The sequence below is a fragment of the Nerophis lumbriciformis genome, linkage group LG27, assembly GCF_033978685.3.
Source record: "Nerophis lumbriciformis linkage group LG27, RoL_Nlum_v2.1, whole genome shotgun sequence".
Classification (NCBI taxonomy): Eukaryota; Metazoa; Chordata; class Actinopteri; order Syngnathiformes; family Syngnathidae; genus Nerophis; species Nerophis lumbriciformis.
Window position 1 is genome coordinate 37,695,575 of NC_084574.2, and position 26,629 is coordinate 37,722,203.

General features: G+C 37.2%; 1 protein-coding gene across 3 annotated transcripts in view; it reads left to right on the plus strand.

The window, feature by feature from the left end:
• Nucleotides 1-904: 904 nt before the first annotated feature.
• Nucleotides 905-26,629, plus strand: part of LOC133624453 (malate dehydrogenase, cytoplasmic-like) — a 38,099-nt gene continuing 12,374 nt past the window's right edge. For 2 of the 3 annotated variants that reach the window (XR_012051259.1, XM_061988018.2), the window contains exons 1-3: nucleotides 905-1,039; nucleotides 26,240-26,338; nucleotides 26,402-26,498. Coding sequence is in view for 2 of the 3 variants with exons in the window: in XM_061988018.2 (XP_061844002.1) it covers nucleotides 986-1,039; nucleotides 26,240-26,338; nucleotides 26,402-26,498 (250 nt within the window). In the remaining variant the exon portion in view is untranslated. Of the gene's footprint in view, nucleotides 1,040-16,595; nucleotides 16,725-26,239; nucleotides 26,339-26,401; nucleotides 26,499-26,629 lie in introns of those variants that run through there. The other variant, XM_061988019.2, reaches the window with a different exon arrangement.

The window sequence follows — 26,629 nt, forward strand, 5'->3', positions numbered from 1 at the left end:
TAAGTGTACATTATACTATGATAGTGTACATAAATATCAAATATTTGTATCTTATAATATGATAGTGTACATAAATATCAAATACTTGTATATTATACTATGATAGTGTACATAAATATCAAATACTTGTATATTATAATATGATAGTGTACTAAAAATAAAATACTTGTATATTATGATGTGATAGTGTACATAAATATAAAATACTTGTATATTATATGATAGTGTACATAAATATCAAATACTTCTATATTATGATGTGATAGTGTACATAAATATAAGATAAGTGTATATTATACTTTGATAGTGTATATAAATATCAAATACTTGTATATTATAATATGATAGTGTACATAAATATAAAATACTTGTATATTATAATATGATAGTGTACATAAATATAAAATAAGTGTACATTATACTATGATAGTGTACATAAATATCAAATATTTGTATCTTATAATATGATAGTGTACATAAATATCAAATACTTGTATATTATACTATGATAGTGTACATAAATATAAAATACTTGTATATTATAATATGATAGTGTACATAAATATAAAATACTTGTATATTATAATATGATAGTGTACATAAATATCAAATACTTCTATATTATAATATGATAGTGTACATAAATATCAAATACTTGTATATTACAATATGATAGTGTACATAAATATCAAATACTTTCGTGATGTAAAACATTCCAAAGTAGTCCACTATGATGACTGAGTTCATGGATCAGGACTTGACTTAGAGTCTGGTTCTGGTTCTGGTTCTGACCTGAAGGAACGCACGTGCTGCAGATTAGCACGTTCTATTTGCGTGAGAAATCTCATTAAGAGACTAGACTGCAGTGGCGCGCGCGTGTGCTCGTGCGCGCGCACTCGACGGCATCAGTGCGGCGGGACCCTGTTTTGCGCATGCGCGGCTGTGTGGTGTCCCCTGGCGTGCGCGTTGGACGAAGACGCGAAGCATGTTGACGCTGCTGACATCCATGTACCTGCTGGCCAGGACCTTCTCCTCGCAGGTCAGACTACGACTTATTATTAATAATATATATTTATTATTGGCTACATTAATATCATTATTTATTGTGTTGGTCGAGTGACTGTTCGCGTCCACTTGGACGTCAATATTCGACACTCACTGCCGACTTCCTGTCACGTGGTGTAATAACGTTTCATACTCGTCCTTCAAGCGAACTTCTCCTTTTTCATGGGAACAACTACACTTCCGGTCAATGCCCTCCAAAATAAATGACCAGCATCCGGTTAAGGATACGACTGACGGTATTGGCTTGTTTTAGCGTGTGTACAATAAGTTGAGTAGTAAAACGAATACTCATGTACACTAGAGATGTATTTTTCAAAATGGTAACTTGAATTAGGCTGTGTTCGGCATGCAGAGTTTATTTTGAAGTACACTTCCTGTCTGTGCTTTTATTGTGAAGTTTGATTTACACAGCTTCCTGTCTCTTCTGCTTGTCGTCAGAACCATGGTCAGCTCCTGTGTAAGACGACATAGTCAACATGACACACAATAATAATAATAATAACAACTTTATGTTTACATATAGAGATTAACATGAAATATTTAAATAATACAAAAAGAGTTCATGTGTGGATATGAATAATTAAAATTAAATACCATAGTAATAACTTTGTTCACTTATAGTTAATAAAAAACACATTAGAAATATATGAATACCACCCATAATTGTACTGAATGATAATTACTGTTATTAATATAATTTACATGTAAACATAAAGTTTACATTAGGTACAATAATACAAATAATTGTATGTTTATATATAAATAATTAACATTAATGTTTACATAGTTGATACCATGACAATAATTGTAATATAATTATGTTTACATATGAATGATGAACAATAAATATAATAATAATTTACATATGGATAATTAACTAAATAGAATAACAGACTGGATAACTGTAATAATATTGATTACAGTATTATTATTATATTTCACATAGAATTACAAATATAACGTAAAAATACATAATAATAATAATATAATTCAATTTGCAATAACTAACATTTAATATCTTAGTACTCATTATTTGATGTTTCCATACAAATAACTAACATGAAATATAGTCACAATTTTCATTTGGTTTCATTTGATGGTGGTGTTATTTTATTGATCATATTGGAAAGTGATCATTTGGCCATGCCTGACCTTTGACCTCAGCACAGAGGGGGTTCACGAGCTAACACACAGACGGACAACTTGTCCTCCACTGACCGTTGACCTTCGAGTGAAGCCTCCCCCCTGGAGACCTTTGTTGTTTTTAATGTGATTAGGATCAATATTCGATCAATAATCGGATTCAGTCCAAACATTCAGTGTAAAAAAAACCCAGTGTTTAGAAAATTCAGTGTAAAAAAAAACAGTGTATGAAATTTCCGTGTAAAAAAAATTGTGTATAAAAGTTCAGTGTATAAAAATTCAGCGTAAAAAAAACAGTGTATATAAATTCAGTGTAAAAAAATTCAGTGTAGAAAAAGTCAGTGTAGAAAAATGTAATGTATAAACATTCAGTGTAAAAAAAACAGTGCATAGAAAGTCCAGTGTATAAAAATTCAGTGTAAAAAAAACTGTGTAATAAAACAGTGTAAAACAACAGTGTAAAAAAACAGTGTAAAAAAAATGTAATGTATAAACATTCAGTGTATAGAAAGTTCAGTGTACACAAATTCAGTGTAAACAAAAAACAGTGTATAAAAATTCAGTGTAAAAAAATTCAGTGTAAAAAAAAAACAGTGTATAACAATTTCATGTATAATAATTCAGTGTAAAACAAACATAAAAATGTACTGTATAAAAATTCAGTGTAAAAAAACATGGATAAAAATTCAGTTTAAAAAAAAAGTATAAAAATGTATAAACATTCTGTGTAAAATAACAGAGTATAAAAAAATCAGTGTAAAAAAAAGACCAATGTATAGAAATTCAATGTATAAAGATTCAGTGTATTGAAATTATGTGTAAAAAAAATTTGTGATGAAAAATGTGCTGCTTCAAAAAGCAAGACTCACACCCGGTAAATGAAGACTGAAGCAATCGATCCTGTCTCAGTAGCAGCCAGTGAGGTGTCAAGTTTCATTCATATTCTCTCAATATTCAGTGTTTTATTGTTCATACTTAATATTGTAAATCCCACATTGTATATTTCCATGTACAGTGTCTTAGTCAGTAAAAAACTAAACAAAAATGTAATGAATTTTGGTTATTTTTCTGAATTATATGACCCTCAGAATGTACATTAAAATATAGAATATTAACTACAACAATAAAACACTGAATATTGAGAGAATATGAACGCTGCTCCTCCTTGATGGACGTATTTTATAATCCAAAAAGAGCAACAAAGATGCAACAAACACGGCGAAACATAAACACCAAGGATAAAAAACATCCACTTATTGTATAAAAAAAATAGCACGGTTACTATGGTGACCGTAGTGTTTGGTTCATCTATTAATGACCAAACTTTGTCTGGTAAACAACAAGCTTACACACAAACTTTTATTCCTCCCTCCAAGAATGCATCCAAACACATTTATATATACAGTATATATATATATATATATATATATATATATATATATATATATATATATATATATATATATATATATATATATATATATATATATATATATATATATATGTGTATATATATATGTGTATATATATATATATGTATATATATATGTATATGTGTGTGTGTATATATATATATATATATATATATATATATATATATATATATATATATATATATATGTGTATATATATATATGTCTTAATAAGGTTATCCAAAAAATAGTGCTCGATACCGTAGTAGAGCGCAATATATGTCGGCCTGTTTCATGAAACAGGCCTGTAGAGATGAAATAGTCTTGTGATTTTTTTCCCCCACACATACATATATATATATATATATATATATATATATATATATATATGTATGTATATATATATATATATATATGTATATGTGTGTGTATATATATATATATATATATATATATATATATATATACACAGTTGTGGTCAAAAGTGTACATACACTTGTAAAGAACATGATGTCATGGCTGTCTTGAGTTTCCAGTCATTTGTACAACTCTTATTTTTTTGTGATGTAGTGATTGGAGCACATACTTGTTGGTCACAAAAAACATTCATGAAGTTTGCTTCTTTTATGAATTTATTATGAAAATGTGAGCAAATGTGCTGGGTCAAAAGTATACATACAGCAATGTTAATATTTGCTTACATGTCCCTTGGCAAGTTTACCTGCAATAAGGCGCTTTTGGTAGCCATCCACAAGCTTCTGCTTGAATTTTTGACCACAAAATTGGTGCAGTTCAGCTAAATGTGTTGCTTTTCTGACATGGACTTGTTTCTTCAGCATTGTCCACACCTTTAAGTCAGGACTTTGGGAAGACCATTCTAAAACCTTCATTCTAGCCTGATTTAGTCATTCTTTTACCACTTTTGAGGTGTGTTTGGGGCCATTGTCCTGTTGGAACACCCAACTGCACCCAAGACCCAACCTCCGGGCTGATGATTTTAGCTTGTCCTGAAGAATTTGGAGGTAATCCTCCTTTTTCATTGTCCCATTTAAAGCAGCAGTTCCATTGGCAGCAAAACAGGCCCAGAGCATAATACTACCACCACCATGCTTGACGGTAGGGATGGTGTTCCTGAGATTAAAGGCCTCACCTTTTCTCCTCCATACATAGATTTGGAGATTTGCTCACATTTTCGGTAGACCCATAAAAAATTCATAAAAAAGCCAAACTTCATGAATGTTTTTTGTGACCAACAAGTATGTGCTCCAATCACTCTATCACACAAAAAATAAGAGTTGTAGAAATGATTGGAAACTCAAGACAGCCATGACATGATGTCCTTTACAAGTGTGTGTACACTTTTGACCACCACTGTATTCATATAGTCTTGTCTTCTTCGTTTCCTTTACTTGAACATCACTACCTGCTGGTCACATTGTGTATCACAGTCAGTTTAGCTGCATGTCATGCAGAGGTGGGTAGTAACGCGCTACATTTACTCCGTTACATCTACTTGAGTAACTTTTGGGATAAATTGTACTTCTAAGAGTAGTTTTAATGCAACATACTTTTACTTTTACTTGAGTATATTTATAGAGAAGAAACGCTACTTTTACTCCGCTACTTTTATCTACATTCAGCTCGCTACTAATTTTTATCGATCTGTTAATGCACGCTTTGTTTGTTTTGGTCTGTCAGACAGACCTTCAAAGTGCCTGCCTTACTGGTGACGTTTCACTTCGTTCCACCAATCAGATGCAGTCACTGGTGACGTTGGACCAATCAAACAGAGCCAGGCGGTCACATGACCTGACTTAAACAAGTTGAAAAACGTATTGGGGTGTTACCATTTAGTGGTCAATTGTACGGAATATGTACTGTACTGTGCAATCTACTAATACAAGTTTCAATCAATCAATCAAAAGTGTGAAGGAAAAAATACTTTTTTTTTTTTCAAACGTACATCCCGTCACAAGCCTAAAGACTGACTGCACAGTTCCTGTCTTCACAATAAAAGTGCCGCTCCATCGCGCCTGCGCTTTCAAAATAAGAGTCTCCGAAAGCCAGCGCAAACAAGCTAGCAAGCTACGGAATTTGCCGCCAATGTATTTCTTGTAAAGTGTGTGAAAACAAATATGGAAGCTGGACAAATAAGATGCCAAAAACCAACCACTTTCATGTGGTATTAGACAGAAAGGAGGAACTTTTTTTCTCCTGCATTTGAAAACGTGGACGTTAAGCACTGCTGTCTGATTACAATCAATGCAAGTCATCAGAATCAGGTAATACACCAACTTATATTCTTGTCTTCATGAAAGAAAGGAATCTATATGTTAAACATGCATGTATATTCATTAAAACACCTTTAACATGTAAACAAAAACGGCAAGATAAATAAATATAAATTATATACTGTATATATCAATGTGTGTGTATATATATATATATATATATATATATATATATATATATATATATATATATATATATATATATATATATATATATATATATATATATATATATATATATATATAAAATATGATATGTGTGTGTATGTTACTCATCAGTTACTCAGTACTTGAGTAGTTTTTTCACAACATACTTTTTACTTTTACTCAAGTAAATATTTGGGTGACTACTCCTTACTTTTACTTGAGTAATAAATCTCTAAAGTAACAGTACTCTTACTTGAGTACAATTTCTGGCTACTCTACCCACCTCTGATGTCATGACACGAGAAACCCTAAGTCAGTTGTATTTTGCCCAGGTAACACAGAAAACTGCCTTTTTATGCCGTTTGGCAAGACCCGTGTCATGTGACCTCAAACTTGACACCTCATTGGCTGCTTCTGAGACAGGATCGATTGCTTCTGTCTTGATTTTCCGCAATTGAGTCTTGATTTGTGTATACTGATTTTTTTATTGACTGAATTTAAAAACACAGATTTTTTTTCAATGCAATTGTCATCATAATTTAATGTTTTAAAAAAATCAGTTTACAAAATGCAAAAACGTCAGCTACATTAATTAATTAAAAAGCTTTCGTAATAAAGACTTAGATTAGTAGGTTGTGAGATCAAACCCCAGCCAAATCATAACAAAGACTATAAAAATGGGAGCCATTACCTCCCTGCTTGGCACTCAGCATCAAGGGTTGGAATTTAGGGTTAAATCACCAAAAATGATTCACGAGCGTGGCCACCGCTGCTGCTCACTGCTCCCCTCACCTCCCAGGGGGTGAACAAGGGGATGGGTCAAATGCAGAGGACAAATTTCACCACACCTAATGTGTGTGTGTGTGTGTGACTATCATTGCTACTTTACTTTACTTTACTTAACACACTCTGATAGATGCTGCTGAGCAGCGCCGCACTGTGGACACTCGCAGAACTGCGACAAGGCTCTTCATCACTTTCAAAACATGTCTTTCTCTGCGCTAAAACATGACTTCTCCACCACGTGAGGACGCTTTAAGGTTCTTGTTGGTTCCTGAGGTGGATTTAGTAGCGTGATCTGTTTATGTGATCTATGGATCTTTCACGGTATGTACAGGGTCTGGCTCATGCAGTACTAATACTTGCCACAGGGCGTCGCTAACGGGACGTGTATCTACTTCAATAAAGAACAACAATTGCTTCTCAATTATTTTCTGTCATGCCGCCATAATTACAACACTTGATGTCAATTTAATGCCCAGCGCGAACTCTTTAGGCGTCGGTAAGCGATTTTTAGCATTGATGACACATCGATAGATAGTTTTAGTCAGAAAACCAATGAAAGTGGAATATTTTTTTTAGAATGGAAATAGAAATAGTAAGCCAAATAAATAGAAATAATACAACGTCTATATTCGAATGGGTTGTTTGAATTATGTACTTCATTAGCATGAAAACGTTTAAAACACTAAAATAGATATCTTATAAGTAGACGCAGCATGGAGCGCTACTGCCTACTGGCGCTGACGAGACGCGGGGCCGCCATCTTGGAGTGGTGATCCTCTCCACTCAGTGCAATTCATTTGGCAGGAGCAATGAACATTTAATTCATCTTACCTCACTGAATACCACTGATTTTCACGCGTTTTTTTGTCATACGTGTAGCTATGATAAAGGACACATGTTTTATTATTCATAGTTTGCTTAACAGTAATAGAATATTCTTATATGCTATAAGTGAGCAGACCTCCCAGATCAAAACTGGGAATATAATCCCAGAGAAGGGGAAAAAAACGGTCAGCTATTTTTAAGTTGAAGAAACAATATGATTAGGTTATATATACATGCGTATATCCTACATAAACAATGTATGAATACATTAGATATCTATACATCTATAGACTGTATCTCTGTTGCTGCAGCAGCAGAGAGTTTATTCTGTCTTGATACTTTGTATTGATATTTTCTATTACATTCTTCCCTTAAATGATCATGTTTACAGTCATTGTTTTATATGTATTTGGTTAAAAGCGTCTGCCAAATACTTCAACATAAACATATATAAACACCTGAAAGTCTTTATATCAGCTAAAACCACCAATCTGTTTCACTGGATTCAGAATAAAAGCAAATTATTCCCCCCCCCCCCTACACAATCTGGACTGTGGTCCTAACTTTTACCCCTGTTGGCTTTTACAATCTTTATCTTCATCATTTATTTAAACTTTATGTTATTCAAGTATGACATTTTTAAATGTAATTAATTTCGTTGACAAGCAATTCTATTATGGTCATACTCTTGTTTGCTAGCGGCTATGATTTCAGTACTATTGAAGATCTTTGCTCCTTCTCAACTCTGTGCTAATATTCTTTGCACAAAATACAACCAATAGTACGTTAATGTTAAATCTTATTTGTGAAAAGTAATCCCCCGATTCCTATTTTCAACAGTCCACTCATTTGAACACCATCTTTGTTTTCTACCTGTCAACTGTCAGTTTAGCATCTTTGTTTTCTACCTGTCAACTGTCAGTTTAGCATCTTTGTTTTCTACCTGTCAACTGTCACTTAAGCATTTTTGTTTTCTATCTGTCAACTGTCACTTTAGCATCTTCGTTTTCTACCTGTCAACTGTCACTTTAGCATCTTTGTTTTCTACCTGTCAACTGTCACTTAAGCATCTTTGTTTTCCACCTGTCAACTGTCACTTTAGCATCTTTGTTTTCTACCTGTCAACTGTCACTTAAGCATCTTTGTTTTCTACCTGTCAACTGTCAGTTTAGCATTTTTGTTTTCTACCTGTCAACTGTCACTTTAGCATCTTTGTTTTCTACCTGTCAACTGTCACTTTAGCATCTTTGTTTTCTACCTGTCAACTGTCAGCTTAGCATCTTTGTTTTCTACCTGTCAACTGTCAGTTTAGCATCTTTGTTTTCTACCTGTCAACTGTCAGTTTAGCATCTTTGTTTTCTACCTGTCAACTGTCACTTAAGCATCTTTGTTTTCTACCTGTCAACTGTCAGTTTAGCATCTTTGTTTTCTACCTGTCAACTGTCACTTTAGCATCTTTTTTTTCTACCTGTCAACTGTCACTTTAGCATCTTTGTTTTCTACCTGTCAACTGTCACTTTAGCATCTTTGTTTTCTACCTGTCAACTGTCAGTTTAGCATCTTTGTTTTCTACCTGTCAACTGTCACTTAAGCATCTTTGTTTTCCACCTGTCAACTGTCACTTTAGCATCTTTGTTTTCCACCTGTCAACTGTCACTTTAGCATCTTTGTTTTCTACCTGTCAACTGTCACTTTAGCATCTTTGTTTTCTACCTGTCAACTGTCACTTTAGCATCTTTGTTTTCTACCTGTCAACTGTCAGTTTAGCATCTTTGTTTTCTACCTGTCAACTGTCACTTAAGCATCTTTGTTTTCTACCTGTCAACTGTCACTTTAGCATCTTTGTTTTCTACCTGTCAACTGTCACTTTAGCATCTTTGTTTTCTACCTGTCAACTGTCACTTTAGCATCTTTGTTTTCTACCTGTCAACTGTCAGTTTAGCATCTTTGTTTTCTACCTGTCAACTGTCACTTAAGCATCTTTGTTTTCTACCTGTCAACTGTCAGTTTAGCATCTTTGTTTTCTACCTGTCAACTGTCACTTTAGCATCTTTGTTTTCTACCTGTCAACTGTCACTTTAGCATCTTTGTTTTCTACCTGTCAACTGTCAGTTTAGCATCTTTGTTTTCTACCTGTCAACTGTCACTTAAGCATCTTTGTTTTCTACCTGTCAACTGTCACTTTAGCATCTTTGTTTTCTACCTGTCAACTGTCACTTTAGCATCTTTGTTTTCTACCTGTCAACTGTCAGTTTAGCATCTTTGTTTTCTACCTGTCAACTGTCACTTAAGCATCTTTGTTTTCTACCTGTCAACTGTCACTTTAGCATCTTTGTTTTCTACCTGTCAACTGTCACTTTAGCATCTTTGTTTTCTACCTGTCAACTGTCACCTTAGCATCTTTGTTTTCTACCTGTCAACTGTCACTTTAGCATCTTTGTTTTCTACCTGTCAACTGTCACTTTAGCATCTTTGTTTTCTACCTGTCAACTGTCACTTTGGCATCTTTGTTTTCTACCTGTCAACTGTCACTTTTTCATCTTTGTTTTCTACCTGTCAACTGTCACTTTTTCATCTTTGTTTTCTACCTGTCAACTGTCAGTTTAGCATCTTTGTTTTCTACCTGTCAACTGTCACTTTAGCATCTTTGTTTTCTACCTGTCAACTGTCACTTTAGCATATTTGTTTTCTACCTGTCAACTGTCAGTTTAGCATCTTTGTTTTCTACCTGTCAACTGTCACTTTAGCATCTTTGTTTTCTACCTGTCAACTGTCACTTAAGCATCTTTGTTTTCCACCTGTCAACTGTCACTTAAGCATCTTTGTTTTCTACCTGTCAACTGTCACTTTAGCATCTTTGTTTTCTACCTGTCAACTGTCACTTAAGCATCTTTGTTTTCCACCTGTCAACTGTCACTTTAGCATCTTTGTTTTCTACCTGGCAACTGTCAGTTTAGCATCTTTGTTTTCCACCTGTCAACTGTCACTTTAGCATCTTTGTTTTCTACCTGGCAACTGTCAGTTTAGCATCTTTGTTTTCTACCTGTCAACTGTCAGTATAGCATCTTTTTTTTCTACCTGTCAACTGTCACTTAAGCATCTTTGTTTTCCACCTGTCAACTGTCAGTTTAGCATCTTTGTTTTCTACCTGTCAACTGTCACTTAAGCATTTTTGTTTTCTATCTGTCAACTGTCACTTTAGCATCTTCGTTTTCTACCTGTCAACTGTCACTTTAGCATCTTTGTTTTCTACCTGTCAACTGTCACTTAAGCATCTTTGTTTTCCACCTGTCAACTGTCACTTTAGCATCTTTGTTTTCTACCTGTCAACTGTCACTTTAGCATCTTTGTTTTCTACCTGTCAACTGTCAGTTTAGCATCTTTGTTTTCTACCTGTCAACTGTCACTTAAGCATCTTTGTTTTCTACCTGTCAACTGTCACTTTAGCATCTTTGTTTTCTACCTGTCAACTGTCAGTTTAGCATCTTTGTTTTCTACCTGTCAACTGTCACTTAAGCATCTTTGTTTTCTACCTGTCAACTGTCAGTTTAGCATCTTTGTTTTCTACCTGTCAACTGTCACTTTAGCATCTTTGTTTTCTACCTGTCAACTGTCACTTTAGCATCTTTGTTTTCTACCTGTCAACTGTCAGTTTAGCATCTTTGTTTTCTACCTGTCAACTGTCACTTAAGCATCTTTGTTTTCTACCTGTCAACTGTCACTTTAGCATCTTTGTTTTCTACCTGTTAACTGTCACTTTAGCATCTTTGTTTTCTACCTGTCAACTGTCACTTTAGCATCTTTGTTTTCTATCTGTCAACTGTCAGTTTAGCATCTTTGTTTTCTACCTGTCAACTGTCACTTTAGCATCTTTGTTTTCTACCTGTCAACTGTCAGTTTAGCATCTTTGTTTTCTACCTGTCAACTGTCACTTAAGCATCTTTGTTTTCTACCTGTCAACTGTCACTTTAGCATCTTTGTTTTCTACCTGTCAACTGTCACTTTAGCATCTTTGTTTTCTACCTGTCAACTGTCACCTTAGCATCTTTGTTTTCTACCTGTCAACTGTCACTTTAGCATCTTTGTTTTCTACCTGTCAACTGTCACTTTAGCATCTTTGTTTTCTACCTGTCAACTGTCACTTTGGCATCTTTGTTTTCTACCTGTCAACTGTCACTTTTTCATCTTTGTTTTCTACCTGTCAACTGTCACTTTTTCATCTTTGTTTTCTACCTGTCAACTGTCAGTTTAGCATCTTTGTTTTCTACCTGTCAACTGTCAGTTTAGCATCTTTTTTTTCTACCTGTCAACTGTCACTTTAGCATCTTTGTTTTCTACCTGTCAACTGTCACTTTAGCATATATGTTTTCTACCTGTCAACTGTCAGTTTAGCATCTTTGTTTTCTACCTGTCAACTGTCACTTTAGCATCTTTGTTTTCTACCTGTCAACTGTCACTTAAGCATCTTTGTTTTCCACCTGTCAACTGTCACTTAAGCATCTTTGTTTTCTACCTGTCAACTGTCACTTTAGCATCTTTGTTTTCTACCTGTCAACTGTCACTTAAGCATCTTTGTTTTCCACCTGTCAACTGTCAGTTTAGCATCTTTGTTTTCTACCTGGCAACTGTCAGTTTAGCATCTTTGTTTTCTACCTGTCAACTGTCAGTATAGCATCTTTTTTTTCTACCTGTCAACTGTCACTTTAACATCTTTGTTTTCTACCTGTCAACTGTCACTTTAGCATCTTTGTTTTCTACCTGTCAACTGTCAGTTTAGCATATTTGTTTTCTACCTGTCAACTGTCAGTTTAGCATCTTTGTTTTCTACCTGTCAACTGTCACTTAAGCATCTTTGTTTTCTACCTGTCAACTGTCACTTTAGCATCTTTGTTTTCTACCTGTCAACTGTCAGTTTAGCATCTTTGTTTTCTACCTGTCAACTGTCGCTTTGGCATCTTTGTTTTCTACCTGTCAACTGTCACTTAAGCATCTTTGTTTTCTACCTGTCAACTGTCACTTTAGCATCTTTGTTTTCTACCTGTCAACTGTCACTTTAGCATCTTTGTTTTCTACCTGTCAACTGTCACCTCAGCATCTTTGTTTTCTACCTGTCAACTGTCACTTTAGCATCTTTGTTTTCTACCTGTCAACTGTCAGTTTAGCATCTTTGTTTTCTACCTGTCAACTGTCACTTTGGCATCTTTGTTTTCTACCTGTCAACTGTCAGTTTAACATCTTTGTTTTCTACCTGTCAACTGTCACTTTGGCATCTTTGTTTTCTACCTGTCAACTGTCAGTTTAGCATCTTTGTTTTCTACCTGTCAACTGTCAGGTTAGCATCTTTGTTTTCTACCTGTCAACTGTCAGTTTAGCATATTTGTTTTCTACCTGTCAACTGTCAGTTTAGCATCTTTGTTTTCTACCTGTCAACTGTCACTTAAGCATCTTTGTTTTCTACCTGTCAACTGTCACTTTAGCATCTTTGTTTTCTACCTGTCAACTGTCAGTTTAGCATCTTTGTTTTCTACCTGTCAACTGTCACTTTGGCATCTTTGTTTTCTACCTGTCAACTGTCACTTAAGCATCTTTGTTTTCTACCTGTCAACTGTCACTTTAGCATCTTTGTTTTCTACCTGTCAACTGTCACTTTAGCATCTTTGTTTTCTACCTGTCAACTGTCACCTCAGCATCTTTGTTTTCTACCTGTCAACTGTCACTTTAGCATCTTTGTTTTCTACCTGTCAACTGTCAGTTTAGCATCTTTGTTTTCTACCTGTCAACTGTCACTTTGGCATCTTTGTTTTCTACCTGTCAACTGTCACTTAAGCATCTTTGTTTTCCACCTGTCAACTGTCACTTTAGCATCTTTGTTTTCTACCTGTCAACTGTCAGTTTAGCATCTTTGTTTTCTACCTGTCAACTGTCACTTTGGCATCTTTGTTTTCTACCTATCAACTGTCACTTAAGCATCTTTGTTTTCTACCAGTCAACTGTCACTTTAGCATCTTTGTTTTCTACCTGTCAACTGTCAGTTTAGCATCTTTGTTTTCTACCTGTCAACTGTCACTTAAGCATCTTTGTTTTCTACCTGTCAACTGTCACTTTGGCATCTTTGTTTTCTACCTGTCAACTGTCAGTTTAGCATCTTTGTTTTCTACCTGTCAACTGTCACTTTAGCATCTTTGTTTTCTACCTGTCAACTGTCACCTCAGCATCTTTGTTTTCTACCTGTCAACTGTCACTTTCGCATCTTTGTTTTCTACCTGTCAACTGTCAGTTTAGCATCTTTGTTTTCTACCTGTCAACTGTCACTTTGGCATCTTTGTTTTCTACCTGTCAACTGTCAGTTTAACATCTTTGTTTTCTACCTGTCAACTGTCACTTTGGCATCTTCGTTTTCTACCTGTCAACTGTCAGTTTAGCATCTTTGTTTTCTACCTGTCAACTGTCACCTCAGCATCTTTGTTTTCTACCTGTCAACTGTCACTTAAGCATCTTTGTTTTCTACCTGTCAACTGTCAGTTTAGCATCTTTGTTTTCTACCTGTCAACTGTCACTTTAGCATCTTTTTTTTCTACCTGTCAACTGTCACTTAAGCATCTTTGTTTTCTACCTGTCAACTGTCACTTTAGCATCTTTGTTTTCTACCTGTCAACTGTCACTTTAGCATCTTTGTTTTCTACCTGGCAACTGTCAGTTTAGCATCTTTGTTTTCTACCTGTCAACTGTCAGTTTAGCATATTTGTTTTCTACCTGTCAACTGTCAGTTTAGCATCTTTGTTTTCTACCTGTCAACTGTCACTTAAGCATCTTTGTTTTCTACCTGTCAACTGTCACTTTAGCATCTTTGTTTTCTACCTGTCAACTGTCAGTTTAGCATCTTTGTTTTCTACCTGTCAACTGTCACTTTAGCATCTTTGTTTTCTACCTGTCAACTGTCACTTTAGCATCTTTGTTTTCTACCTGTCAACTGTCAGTTTAGCATCTTTGTTTTCTACCTGTCAACTGTCACTTTAGCATCTTTGTTTTCTACCTGTCAACTGTCACTTAAGCATCTTTGTTTTCCACCTGTCAACTGTCACTTTAGCATCTTTGTTTTCTACCTGTCAACTGTCAGTTTAGCATCTTTGTTTTCTACCTGTCAACTGTCACTTTGGCATCTTTGTTTTCTACCTGTCAACTGTCACTTAAGCATCTTTGTTTTCTACCTGTCAACTGTCACTTTAGCATCTTTGTTTTCTACCTGTCAACTGTCAGTTTAGCACCTTTGTTTTCTACCTGTCAACTGTCACTTAAGCATCTTTGTTTTCTACCTGTCAACTGTCACTTTAGCATCTTTGTTTTCTACCTGTCAACTGTCACTTTAGCATCTTTGTTTTCTACCTGTCAACTGTCACCTTAACATCTTTGTTTTCTACCTGTCAACTGTCACTTTAGCATCTTTGTTTTCTACCTGTCAACTGTCACTTTAGCATCTTTGTTTTCTACCTGTCAACTGTCACTTTGGCATCTTTGTTTTCTATCTGTCAACTGTCAGTTTAGCATCTTTGTTTTCTACCTGTCAACTGTCACTTTAGCATCTTTGTTTTCTACCTGTCAACTGTCAGTTTAGCATCTTTTTTTTCTACCTGTCAACTGTCACTTAAGCATCTTTGTTTTCTACCTGTCAACTGTCACTTTAGCATCTTTGTTTTCTACCTGTCAACTGTCACTTTAGCATCTTTGTTTTCTACCTGTCAACTGTCACCTTAGCATCTTTGTTTTCTACCTGTCAACTGTCACTTTAGCATCTTTGTTTTCTACCTGTCAACTGTCACTTTAGCATCTTTGTTTTCTACCTGTCAACTGTCACTTTGGCATCTTTGTTTTCTACCTGTCAACTGTCACTTTTTCATCTTTGTTTTCTACCTGTCAACTGTCACTTTTTCATCTTTGTTTTCTACCTGTCAACTGTCAGTTTAGCATCTTTGTTTTCTACCTGTCAACTGTCAGTTTAGCATCTTTTTTTTCTACCTGTCAACTGTCACTTTAGCATCTTTGTTTTCTACCTGTCAACTGTCACTTTAGCATATTTGTTTTCTACCTGTCAACTGTCAGTTTAGCATCTTTGTTTTCTACCTGTCAACTGTCACTTTAGCATCTTTGTTTTCTACCTGTCAACTGTCACTTAAGCATCTTTGTTTTCCACCTGTCAACTGTCACTTAAGCATCTTTGTTTTCTACCTGTCAACTGTCACTTTAGCATCTTTGTTTTCTACCTGTCAACTGTCACTTAAGCATCTTTGTTTTCCACCTGTCAACTGTCACTTTAGTATCTTTGTTTTCTACCTGGCAACTGTCAGTTTAGCATCTTTGTTTTCTACCTGTCAACTGTCAGTATAGCATCTTTTTTTTCTACCTGTCAACTGTCACTTTAACATCTTTGTTTTCTACCTGTCAACTGTCACTTTAGCATCTTTGTTTTCTACCTGTCAACTGTCAGTTTAGCATCTTTGTTTTCTACCTGTCAACTGTCACTTTAGCATCTTTGTTTTCTACCTGTCAACTGTCAGGTTAGCATCTTTGTTTTCTACCTGTCAACTGTCACTTTAGCATCTTTGTTTTCTACCTGTCAACTGTCAGGTTAGCATCTTTGTTTTCTACCTGTCAACTGTCACTTTAGCATCTTTGTTTTCTACCTGTCAACTGTCAGTTTAGGCTGCTCGCCGGCTCCTCATCACCACTTCAAAATGGCGGCCCAATTTCTCGGGTCACAGCAGCCAATGCTGCGTCTACTTATAACATGTCTATGAAAATAGTCACAAGTTGCTCTCCATGTTTGGTGCGGTGGGCGCGGGCTTTGCGGCGCGGTGCACGACGGGAAATGGTGTTCTTTACGTGGAGGCGGACAGGCGGGGACGGCGCGTCAAGACTACAAGTCCCGGAAGTCAGCACGGAGAGGCGCGGCCTGAACTGTCGGTCTTCACAGAGGTGACCTCTCCTCGGTGTAGTCCTCCTCAGAGCTCTCAGTGACAACATCTCCTGCTTCGCCTCCTTCTCGTCCTCTTCTAAGATGGTAAGATGAACATTTGAGCTCCTCGCTGCATGCTACAACACGCACCTACCGCCAGCGGCCGTTCTTCTCGGCTTGTTCTCCTCCTATAGAAACCGTTACGGCGGCCTCCATCTTTGTTTGATCCACTCAATGACAAGTTCATTCTTCATTCATTCAGTCTTTTAGCAACATTTGGCTGCGTTATTCTGGGCTGTCCCAATCGGTGCTGGCTACGAATGCGCCGAGATTTAGCGCAAAATCGGCAAGCGAAAGTAACTTTTGTTGTATTTAATCTCCAGCATAAAGAACGCGTTACGTCACCGCCCTTCTGTCACGTGACCATGGCGTGCAAAACTTCATTGGGGAATGTGAGGATTTACGCAAAAGCGAGCACGAACACTTGGACAGAACGACTTATTATAGCTCTCACTGACCGTGGAACTGCGGACGTGGCACACTTTTATTTCTCTTTAAACGCTTTCCTGTTGGGAGCCCCGCCAAATGGAGGGCTGACATGATTTAGCTGATGTCAATCAAAACCTGCAAAGAGACTTCCGGTAGAGGAGACATGGCGCCTCTGCAAGGAGTCACCTCCAAATGTGACTAAGCAATTCCAATGCAACATATATTCATAACACATGCTACCCTTGCAAAGATCTAGGTTAAATTGTTGCAATGGTATTTGGACCATTGTGAAAAAGCGATTATAAAGGGAGCTATGAGTTTTTATTGTTAAAAAATTAATTAGGTTTTTTTGTCCTCGATTACCCATTAAGACAAGGTGTGACCTGCATTCTGGAAAGTGAATGTATGTATACATGCATATATGTATGTATATCAGTGACGTGCGGTGAGGTTGATGGCTGGTGAGGCACTGACTTCATCACAGTCACATACCTGCCAACTACTCCGGTTTTCCCGTAATTAGTACGGTTTTCATCAACCTATTCCGGGTTACGGTTGCAGTGATAAAAAATACGGTTTTTCATTCATTTAAAAAAAAATAAAAAAATTTAAGTTTTATTCACGAAATCACGTAACAACAATCGACACTGCTTCCCGTAACTTCCTATCGAGCCATTCCGAATGCCATGCGCGAGGCTATTTATAGCACCGCTGCCAAGCACGATGCACCAGTTGCCATTGTTTCCAAACGAGCGAACGATCATGGAATCAACCGGAGAAAAATCGCATACGAGTCTTAAACCGAAAAGAAAACTGCAGTCATTCCGTGAAGAATATTCAAAAGCCTATCCCGGAATAATTATCCGTTCCAAAAAGGGTGAAAACTACGCGAATTGCACCTTGTGCAGACAAGATTTTTCGATCGGACACGGAGGAATTAGCCATGTAAAAGACCACGTTGGGACAAAAAAACACAAGTCTAATGCCGTTGCTAGCGATACAAGTGGAACACTTTCAACGTTTTTCGTCGCCCAAACAGATAGTTTGGATGTGATAAATGCCGAAGTTTTATTTACGGAGGCAATAATTGAGCAAACAAAAAGGTAATGACACCAATGTTATCTATTGGAATTGTTTAGTACTGTTATACTGTTAAGTGTTTATACTATTTATGCTTTCAAGTCCAAGTTGAAGAAATCTTGTTAAATGTTGACAGCATAACTACCAAAATACAGAAGTATGTCCTTAATATTTTTGCAGTGCTATTTCTGTTGAAAAGTTCAAATGATTACATTAGAGATGTGATGTGCCACTTTTCAAGTGTCTGATGGCTTAAATTAATTTTCATTAATTTTTCATATTTTGAATTCTTTTGAAAGGCTTACAAAAAAACTACATTTGAATTGCAATTCCATGCTATTGACAGGACTATTAATTTTAATGAAGTTAGCTTACCATGTTTACAGTATGATAGTGATAGAAATGTGAATTTTAGGCACAGAATATTTTTTACAATTGAACAAGGCAGTAGATTATACAAGCTTGGACAGAAAGTTAATAATGACACCAATTTTTTTTTTTATGGAATTGTTTAGTACTGTTTTACCATTTGTTTACTGTAAAAAGTGTTTATACTGTTTATACTTTCAATTAACAAATTGAAGTCTTGTGAAAGGTTGACAGGATAACTGGCATTAACTGTCAAAATAATTTCAAACTATTGAAGTTAGCTTACAAAATAAACATGTCAATCAACCCATATGATTTTTGCTGTAATATTTTTGTTTTGAAAAGTCACTGTGACTGATAGAAAAGTGATGGTTTTAGCAACATTTTAACCTGTCTGAATGCTAATAATCATTTTGCGTCGGGGGGCGAAGCCTGAACCCCCCACCAGGACTTTGTCCTGGACCTACCGGGGCCTGCGGCCCCTGGACCCTGGCTACTAGGTTTTTCTGATTTCAAAAGTTGGCAGGTATGCATACATATATACATACATACATTTATGTATACATACATGCATATATGTGTGTGTATCAGTGACGTGCGGTGAGGTTGATGGCTGGTGAGGCACTGACTTCATCACAGTCAGATTTACAAACATATGAACCCTAAAGAGTATCTTATTCACCATTTGATTGGCAGCAGTTAACGGGTTATGTTTAAAAGCTCATACCAGCATTCTTCCCTGCTTGGCACTCAGCATCAAGGGTTGGAATTTGGGGTTAAATCACCAAAAATGATTCCCGGGCGCAGCGCCGCTGCTGCTCCCCTCACCTCCCAGGGGGTGATCAAGGGGATGGGTCAAATCCAGAGGACAAATTTCACCACACCTAGTGTGTGTGTGACAATCATTGGTACTTTAACTTAGCTTTACTTTACACATACAAACTGTACCACACAAAAAAGCACATTTAATTTAAAAAAAATGTGATTATGGTCTTACCTTTACTTATAAATGAAGTCCATGCGCAGCTCCTTTTGAACAAAAGCATCGATAACTTGTTTATAGAAGTCTTCCTTATCTTTCTTCAGTTTTAAAAGTCTCTCTGTCTCGATGGAGATCTTCATTTAATTATTACCTCCTGCTTCGATTGAAAGTCCAGTTTAGAAAACTGTTTTATTTTAGATAAGTAATCCTCCATGTTAAAAGTCCAGGCAAGAGGAAAAAATAAACGATCGCTGCTAATTGTTGCTGCTTGTTGTCACTTCTTCTGCAGCCGAGTAGTCGCAAGAATGATCTCTGGGATCACTAGCGACCTCTACCACCAGGAGGCGGAATTACTGCGAGCCTCAGCCAGTGCGTCTTCGCAGCAGTTTTATGATTGCTCAGCACAAGAAATACGTTACACACATACCGTTGTTGACAAAATACACTGTACATTATATACCTCAGCTAACTAAACTATGGAAATGTATAATATAATTCATATAGCAATACGGTCTCACTGCACAGCAGGCCAGCAGTTAGCCGAGTCATTGTGCAATCCATGGTGAGGCTCAACTGAGTGACGTGCCTCAACTGGCTGCTGACTCACCGCAAGTCTCTTCTCAGTATTTGAACGGCAAATGTGAAAATTCAGCGATTTTGAATTAAAATAATCTAAAACTGGTGAAGTTAAATGGAAAATAACTTTATAGTATAATCACTGGATACATATAACAATTTTATTTTTTTATTTAAAAAAAAAATATATATATATATTTCCATGATGGCACGTGAGGCCCCGCCTCACCTGCCTCCCCTGACTGCGCCTCACTGATGTATACATATACATATATGTATGTACAGTATGTATACATACATATATGTATGTATGTATACATACATATATGTATGTATGTATACATACATATATGTATGTATGTATACATACATATATGTATGTATACATACATATATGTATGTATGTATACATACATGTATGTATGTATACATACATATATGTATGTATGTATACATACATATATGTATGTATGTATACATACATGTATGTATGTATACATACATATATGTATGTATACATACATATATGTATGTATACATACATATATGTATGTATACATACTAGGGATGTCCCGATCCAGGTTTTTGCACTTCCGATCCGATACCGATATTGTTTTTGCATTTCCGATCCGATATCGATACTGACCGATACCGATACTGGCCTATCCGAGCATGTATTAAAGTTTAAAGTTATTTAGCCTACTTAGTTGTCAGAATCATGTTGAAAAGGGTTTTAGTACTCTTGATAACAACTAGCCAGCTGAATTAGGGGAGTTTGAATAATACACAATGGTTGGTAACAAGAAACTGACCTGTTTATTCAAGGATAAACACAAAATAGACAAAATGATACATGACAAACAGAAATGGCATCATTGAACTAGGGCTGGGCAATATGGCCTTTTATTAATATTGCGATATTTTAAGGCCATATTGCGATACACGATATATATCTCGATATTTTGCCTTAGCCTTGAATGAACACTTGATGCATATAATCACACCAGTATGATGATTCTATGTGTTTTGATTGATTGATTGAGACTTTTATTAGTAGGTTGCACAGTGAAGTACATATTCCGTACAATTGACCACTAAATGGTAACACCCCAATAAGTTTTTCAACTTGTTTAAGTCGGGGTCCACTTAAATTGATTCATGATACAGATATATACTATCAGATATATACTATCATCATAATGCAGTCCTCACACAAGATAATCACATTGAATTATTTACATTATTTATAATCCAGGGTGTGGAGGGGGGCGCCGGATGTAAGTGTCAAAAAGACAGCCAAAAGAGTTTGATATTAGAATAAATCTAAAGTTAAAATATAGGGTAGAAATGCACCCATTTGCAGGAAGTGTAGTCTTGATTTTCAAAATATTCTTTCAAGGCTTGCATGTCTACATTAAAACATTCTTCTTCATACTGCATTAATATATGCTACTTTTAAACTTTCATGCAGAGAAGGAAATCACAACTAAAAAAATCACTAATTTTTTCATACGGTGTTGATGTGGAAATGTTTGCCTCAGCATTTTGATGGTTTGGACGTGTGGCACCGAATGGAGATAAGCGTCTCGACAGACGTCACAATATTTGAACAATGATGACGAAAACTGTTTTCTCTGTCGTGTCCGTGTGTCGAAAATTGTTATGCGCTTATTTTTTTTATTTGATTTTGTGCGTGGCATATAATTGCTATGCGCAGAGGACGTTTGAGCAGTGCGCAATTGCACAGGCGCGCACCTTAGAGAGAACGTTGGTCACACGGCTGCGCTAGCATCACAGCTAACGTTAGCCATGCTGCTACCTCTCTGCTGGGAGAGGACGTATACGTATGTGACGTATGACGTGACAATATGTGACGTGTGTAAGAAGGTGCGCTTGCTGTCTGTGAGAGGGAGACACAGAAAAGAGTGAGAAGAGCAAGTCGTGTAATGCCAGCAGCTAAAAGCAACTGCGTGAGAATCCACAGACCTGTGGATGTGTTGAAGGTGTGCTGGAAAATGCGGAACGGAAATTAGGGAGCAGCAGAAAAGTGGAATGTATTATTTAAATCGGTGCGTTGGAAAACACGGAGCGGAGTTTTTTTTGTAACTGGATCTGGATCGGCATTTTCCCATGCCTTGCCGATACGCATTTTTTGGCAAATATCGGCGGCCGATTCGATCCAAATATCGGATCGGGACATCCCTAGTATGTATACATACATATATGTATGTATACATATATGTATGTATACATATATGTATGTATACATATATGTATGTACGTATACATACATACATACATATATCTTGTTTTATGTAGAGCCTCAGTCGTTCAACAGTCCGGGGTCTCCGCTGTCGTATTTTACGCGTCATAATGCGCCACACATTTTCGATAGGAGACAGGTCTAGACTGCAGGCGAGCCAGGAAAGTACCCGCACTCTTTTTTTACGAAGCTACGCTGTTGCAACACGTGCTGAATGTGGCTTGGCATTGTCTTGCTGAAATAAGCAGGGGCGTCCATGAAAAATACGGCGCCTAGATGGCAGCATATGTTGTTCCAAAACCTGTATGTATCTTTCAGCATTAATGGCGCATTCACAGATGTGTAAGTTACCCATGCCTTGGGCACTAATGCACCCCCATACCATCACAGACTTTTGAACTTTGCGTCAATAACAGTCTGGATGGTTCGCTTCCCCTTTGGTCCGGATGACACGATGTCGAATATTTCCAAAAACAATTTGAAATGTGGACTCGTCAGACCACAGAACACTTTTCCACTTTGCATGAGTCCATCTTAGATGATCTCAGGCCTAGAAAAGCCCGTGGCGTTTCTGTTGTTGATAAATGGCTTTCGCTTTGCATAGTAGAGCTTTAACTTGCACTTACAGATGTAGCGACCAACTGTATTTAGTGACAGTGGTTTTCTGAAGTGTTCCTGAGCCCATGTGGTGATATCCTTTAGAGATTGATGTCGTTTTTTGATACAGTGCCGTCTGAGGGATTGAAGGTCACGGTCATTCAATGTTGGTTTCCGGCCATGCCGCTTACGTGGAGTGATTTCTCCAGATTCTCTGAACCTTTTGATGATATTATGGAGCGTAGATGTTGAAATCCCTACATTTCTTGCAATTGCACTTTGAGAAACGTTGTTCTTAAACTGTTTGACTATTTGCTCACGCAGTTGTGGACAAAGGGGTGTACCTCGCTCCATCCTTTCTTGTGAAAGACTGAGCATTTTTTGGGAAGCTGTTTTTATACCCAATCATGGCACCCACCTGTTCCCAATTAGCCTGCACACCTGTGGGATGTTCCAAATAAGTGTTTGATGAGCATTCCTCAACTTTATCAGTATTTATTGCCACCTTTCCCAACTTCTTTGTCACGTGTTGCTGGCATCAAATTCTAAAGTTAATGATTATTTGCACACAAAAAAAAAGGTTAAGTTTGAACATCAAATATGTTGTCTTTGTAGCATATTCAACTGAATATGGGTTGAAAATGATTTGCAAATCATTGTATTCCGTTTATATTTACATCTAACACAATTTCCCAACTCATATGGAAACGGGGCTTGTAGATGGACAATTGGCTACTCAGCTGTTTCATGGCCAGGTGTGTGTTATTCCCTCATTTCATTTACAAAATAGCAGGTAAAAGGCCTAGAGTTCATTTCAAGTGTGGTATATTCATTTGGAATCTGGGGAGGTCATCTCTCAATATGAAGTCCAAAGAGCTGTCACTATCAGTGAAGCAAGCCCTCATTAGGCTGAAAAATCCGAACAAAGCCATCAGAGAGATAGCAAAAACATGAGGTGTGGCCAAATCAACTGTTTGGTACATTCTGAAAAAGAGAGAACACAGCACCAGAAGACCTGGAGGACCACGGAAAACAAGTGTGGTGGGTGACAGACTTGTCCAGAAAAAGCCCTCCAGGAGGTACAGTAGGTGTATCTGTGTCCAAGTCCACCACTAAGAAGACTTCACCATACAGAGGTTTCATCACAAGGTGTAAACCATTGGTGAGCCTCAGGAAGGCCCGATTAGTTTGCCAAGAAACATGTAAAAGAGCCTGTGCAGAATGATGGAAAGAGAAGAGTACGGTGAAGACAAGGAACTGCTCAAGATCCAAAGCATAGCAGCTCATCAGTCAAGCATGGTGGTGCGAGTCTTCCACCACGCTCTGACGAAAGAGTTGCACCCCTCCTCTTTTATTTAGACTTTCCCTGATTACATGGCAACAGCTGTTTCTAAGGGGAGAGGGGGTCGTAAAAAGCTGTTGCACTCGTTTACAAAACAGTTCAAAGAAAAGATGCCTGGAGCTTGCGTCAGGTCCTGCTTCTCCTCGCTTTGTAGATCTCAGGTCAAGACAAGATCTTCCAGTGGATCACAATAGATCAAAGAAACCGACACCATCATGTCGCTTTCCATCCTACACAGTGGAGTTTTACAAGCCTTTTGCTTGATAAGATCAAAGACAGCTTTTGTCTCCTCGCCGGGAACTCATGGGAACAGAAAGTTTTGTGATAATTCACATACAATTATTCTGACAGGCATGCATGGATCTCTTATATTTATTGATGATGTGACAGCAGAATGAATTGAGAAGTGTTTGGGGCAATATCATCTGCTCATATTTAGCCAAATGCTTCAAATATCATCTGTTCATATTCAGCCAAATGCTTCAAAAGTCATTGGACGCTGCTTCCCAGTGCAGATGGACAATGACCCCAAGCACACTGCTAAAGCAACCAAAGAGTTTTTGAAGGCAAAGAAGTGGAACGTTGTGCAATGGCCAAGTCATTTATTTCCGGTTTATGGCATCAAAACAGGAAGTACCTTTTCAACCCGCAACACCTGCGGTGAGCGAAGTCGTTTAAAAGATGGCGCCGTAGCACAAACAATAACACACTTTTTTTGGTCCCCTGCTTGGGTTTAATGCATACTATTGATCACAAAACATGATGGGCATTAGTGAAAATAGAATATAAATTAGACGCTCCATGTTATAGGCCGCAGGGTTCAAAGTGTAGGGAAAGTAGCGGCTTATAGTCTGGAATTAACAGTAGTCTCCTTCTTTTGCATAGAATGCAGTGGTTGTCAATTGTCTCTCACGCCCCCCCTGAAGTGAATGTTATTTTTCTATTGGTGTTAAGATAGTTGTTTACTAACACTAAATATGCTATTATGCCATTATTATTTTTATATTATGTCATTGTCTCTCACGCCCCCCCTGAAGTGAATGTTAATTTTCTATCAGTGTCAAGATAGTTGTTAACTAACACTAAAGATGCTATTATGCCATTATTATTATTATATTATTTTTATATTATGTAATTGTCTCTCACACCCCCCTGAAGTGAAATGTCATTGTCTCTCACGCCCCCCCTGAAGTGAATGTCATGTTTCTATTGGTGTTAAGATAGTTGTTTACTAACACTAAAGATGCTACTATGCCATTATTATTATATTATTATTTATATTATATTATGTCATTGTCTCTCACACCCCCCTGAAGTGAAATGTCATTGTCTCTCACGCCCCACTGAAGTGAATGTTATTTTTCTATTGGTGTTAAGATAGTTGTTTACTAACACTAAAGATGCCATTATTATTATATTATGTCATTGTCTCTCACGCCCCCCCTGAAGTGACTGTTGTTTTTCTATCGGTGTTAAGATAGTTGTTTACTAACACTAAAGATGCCATTATTATTATATTATGTCATTGTCTCTCACGCCCCCCTGAAGTGAAATGTCATTGTCTCTCACGCCCCCCTGAAGTGAATGTTATGTTTCTTTTGGTGTTAAGATAGTTGTTTACTAACACTAAAGATGCCATTATTATTATTATATTATGTCATTGTCTCTCACGCCCCCCCTGAAGTGAATGTTATGTTTCTATTAGTGTTGAGATAGTTGTTTACTAACACTAAAGATGCCATTATTATTATATTAAGTCATTGTCTCTCACGCCCCCCCTGAAGCACTGGCAGTTGCATTGTACGGGGGGACAAAAGGAAGTGAATGTTGATGAATGGAGGTGTTTGTGTGACGATGTCCGCCATGACACTTGTGGATTTAAAGTGACATCACCGATGACCTTTCACCTCGTCCTCCTGCAGGTTGATCCAATCCGAGTGGTGGTGACGGGCGCCGCGGGCCAGATCGCCTACTCGCTGCTCTACAGCATCGCCAAGGGAGATGTGTTTGGAAAGGAGCAGGTAAGGAGAGGGGGGTGTTGCCATGGTAACGGGAGGTGAGACTCACCGCCATCTCCGCCTCAGCCCATCATCCTGGTCCTGCTGGACATCCCGCCCATGCTGCCCGTGCTGGACGGCGTGGTCATGGAGCTGCAGGACTGCGCTCTGCCGCTGCTGAGGGGTGAGTCGCCATCTTGTTGGCCAAGTCCACTAAAAGTTTTCAGAACCGCTCGCAGTCCAACTGGATGTTTGCGTGGCCTTTGACCTCTGGACGGCGAGGTGAGGAGGGAGTGTTCCTGCCAAGGCTCCTGG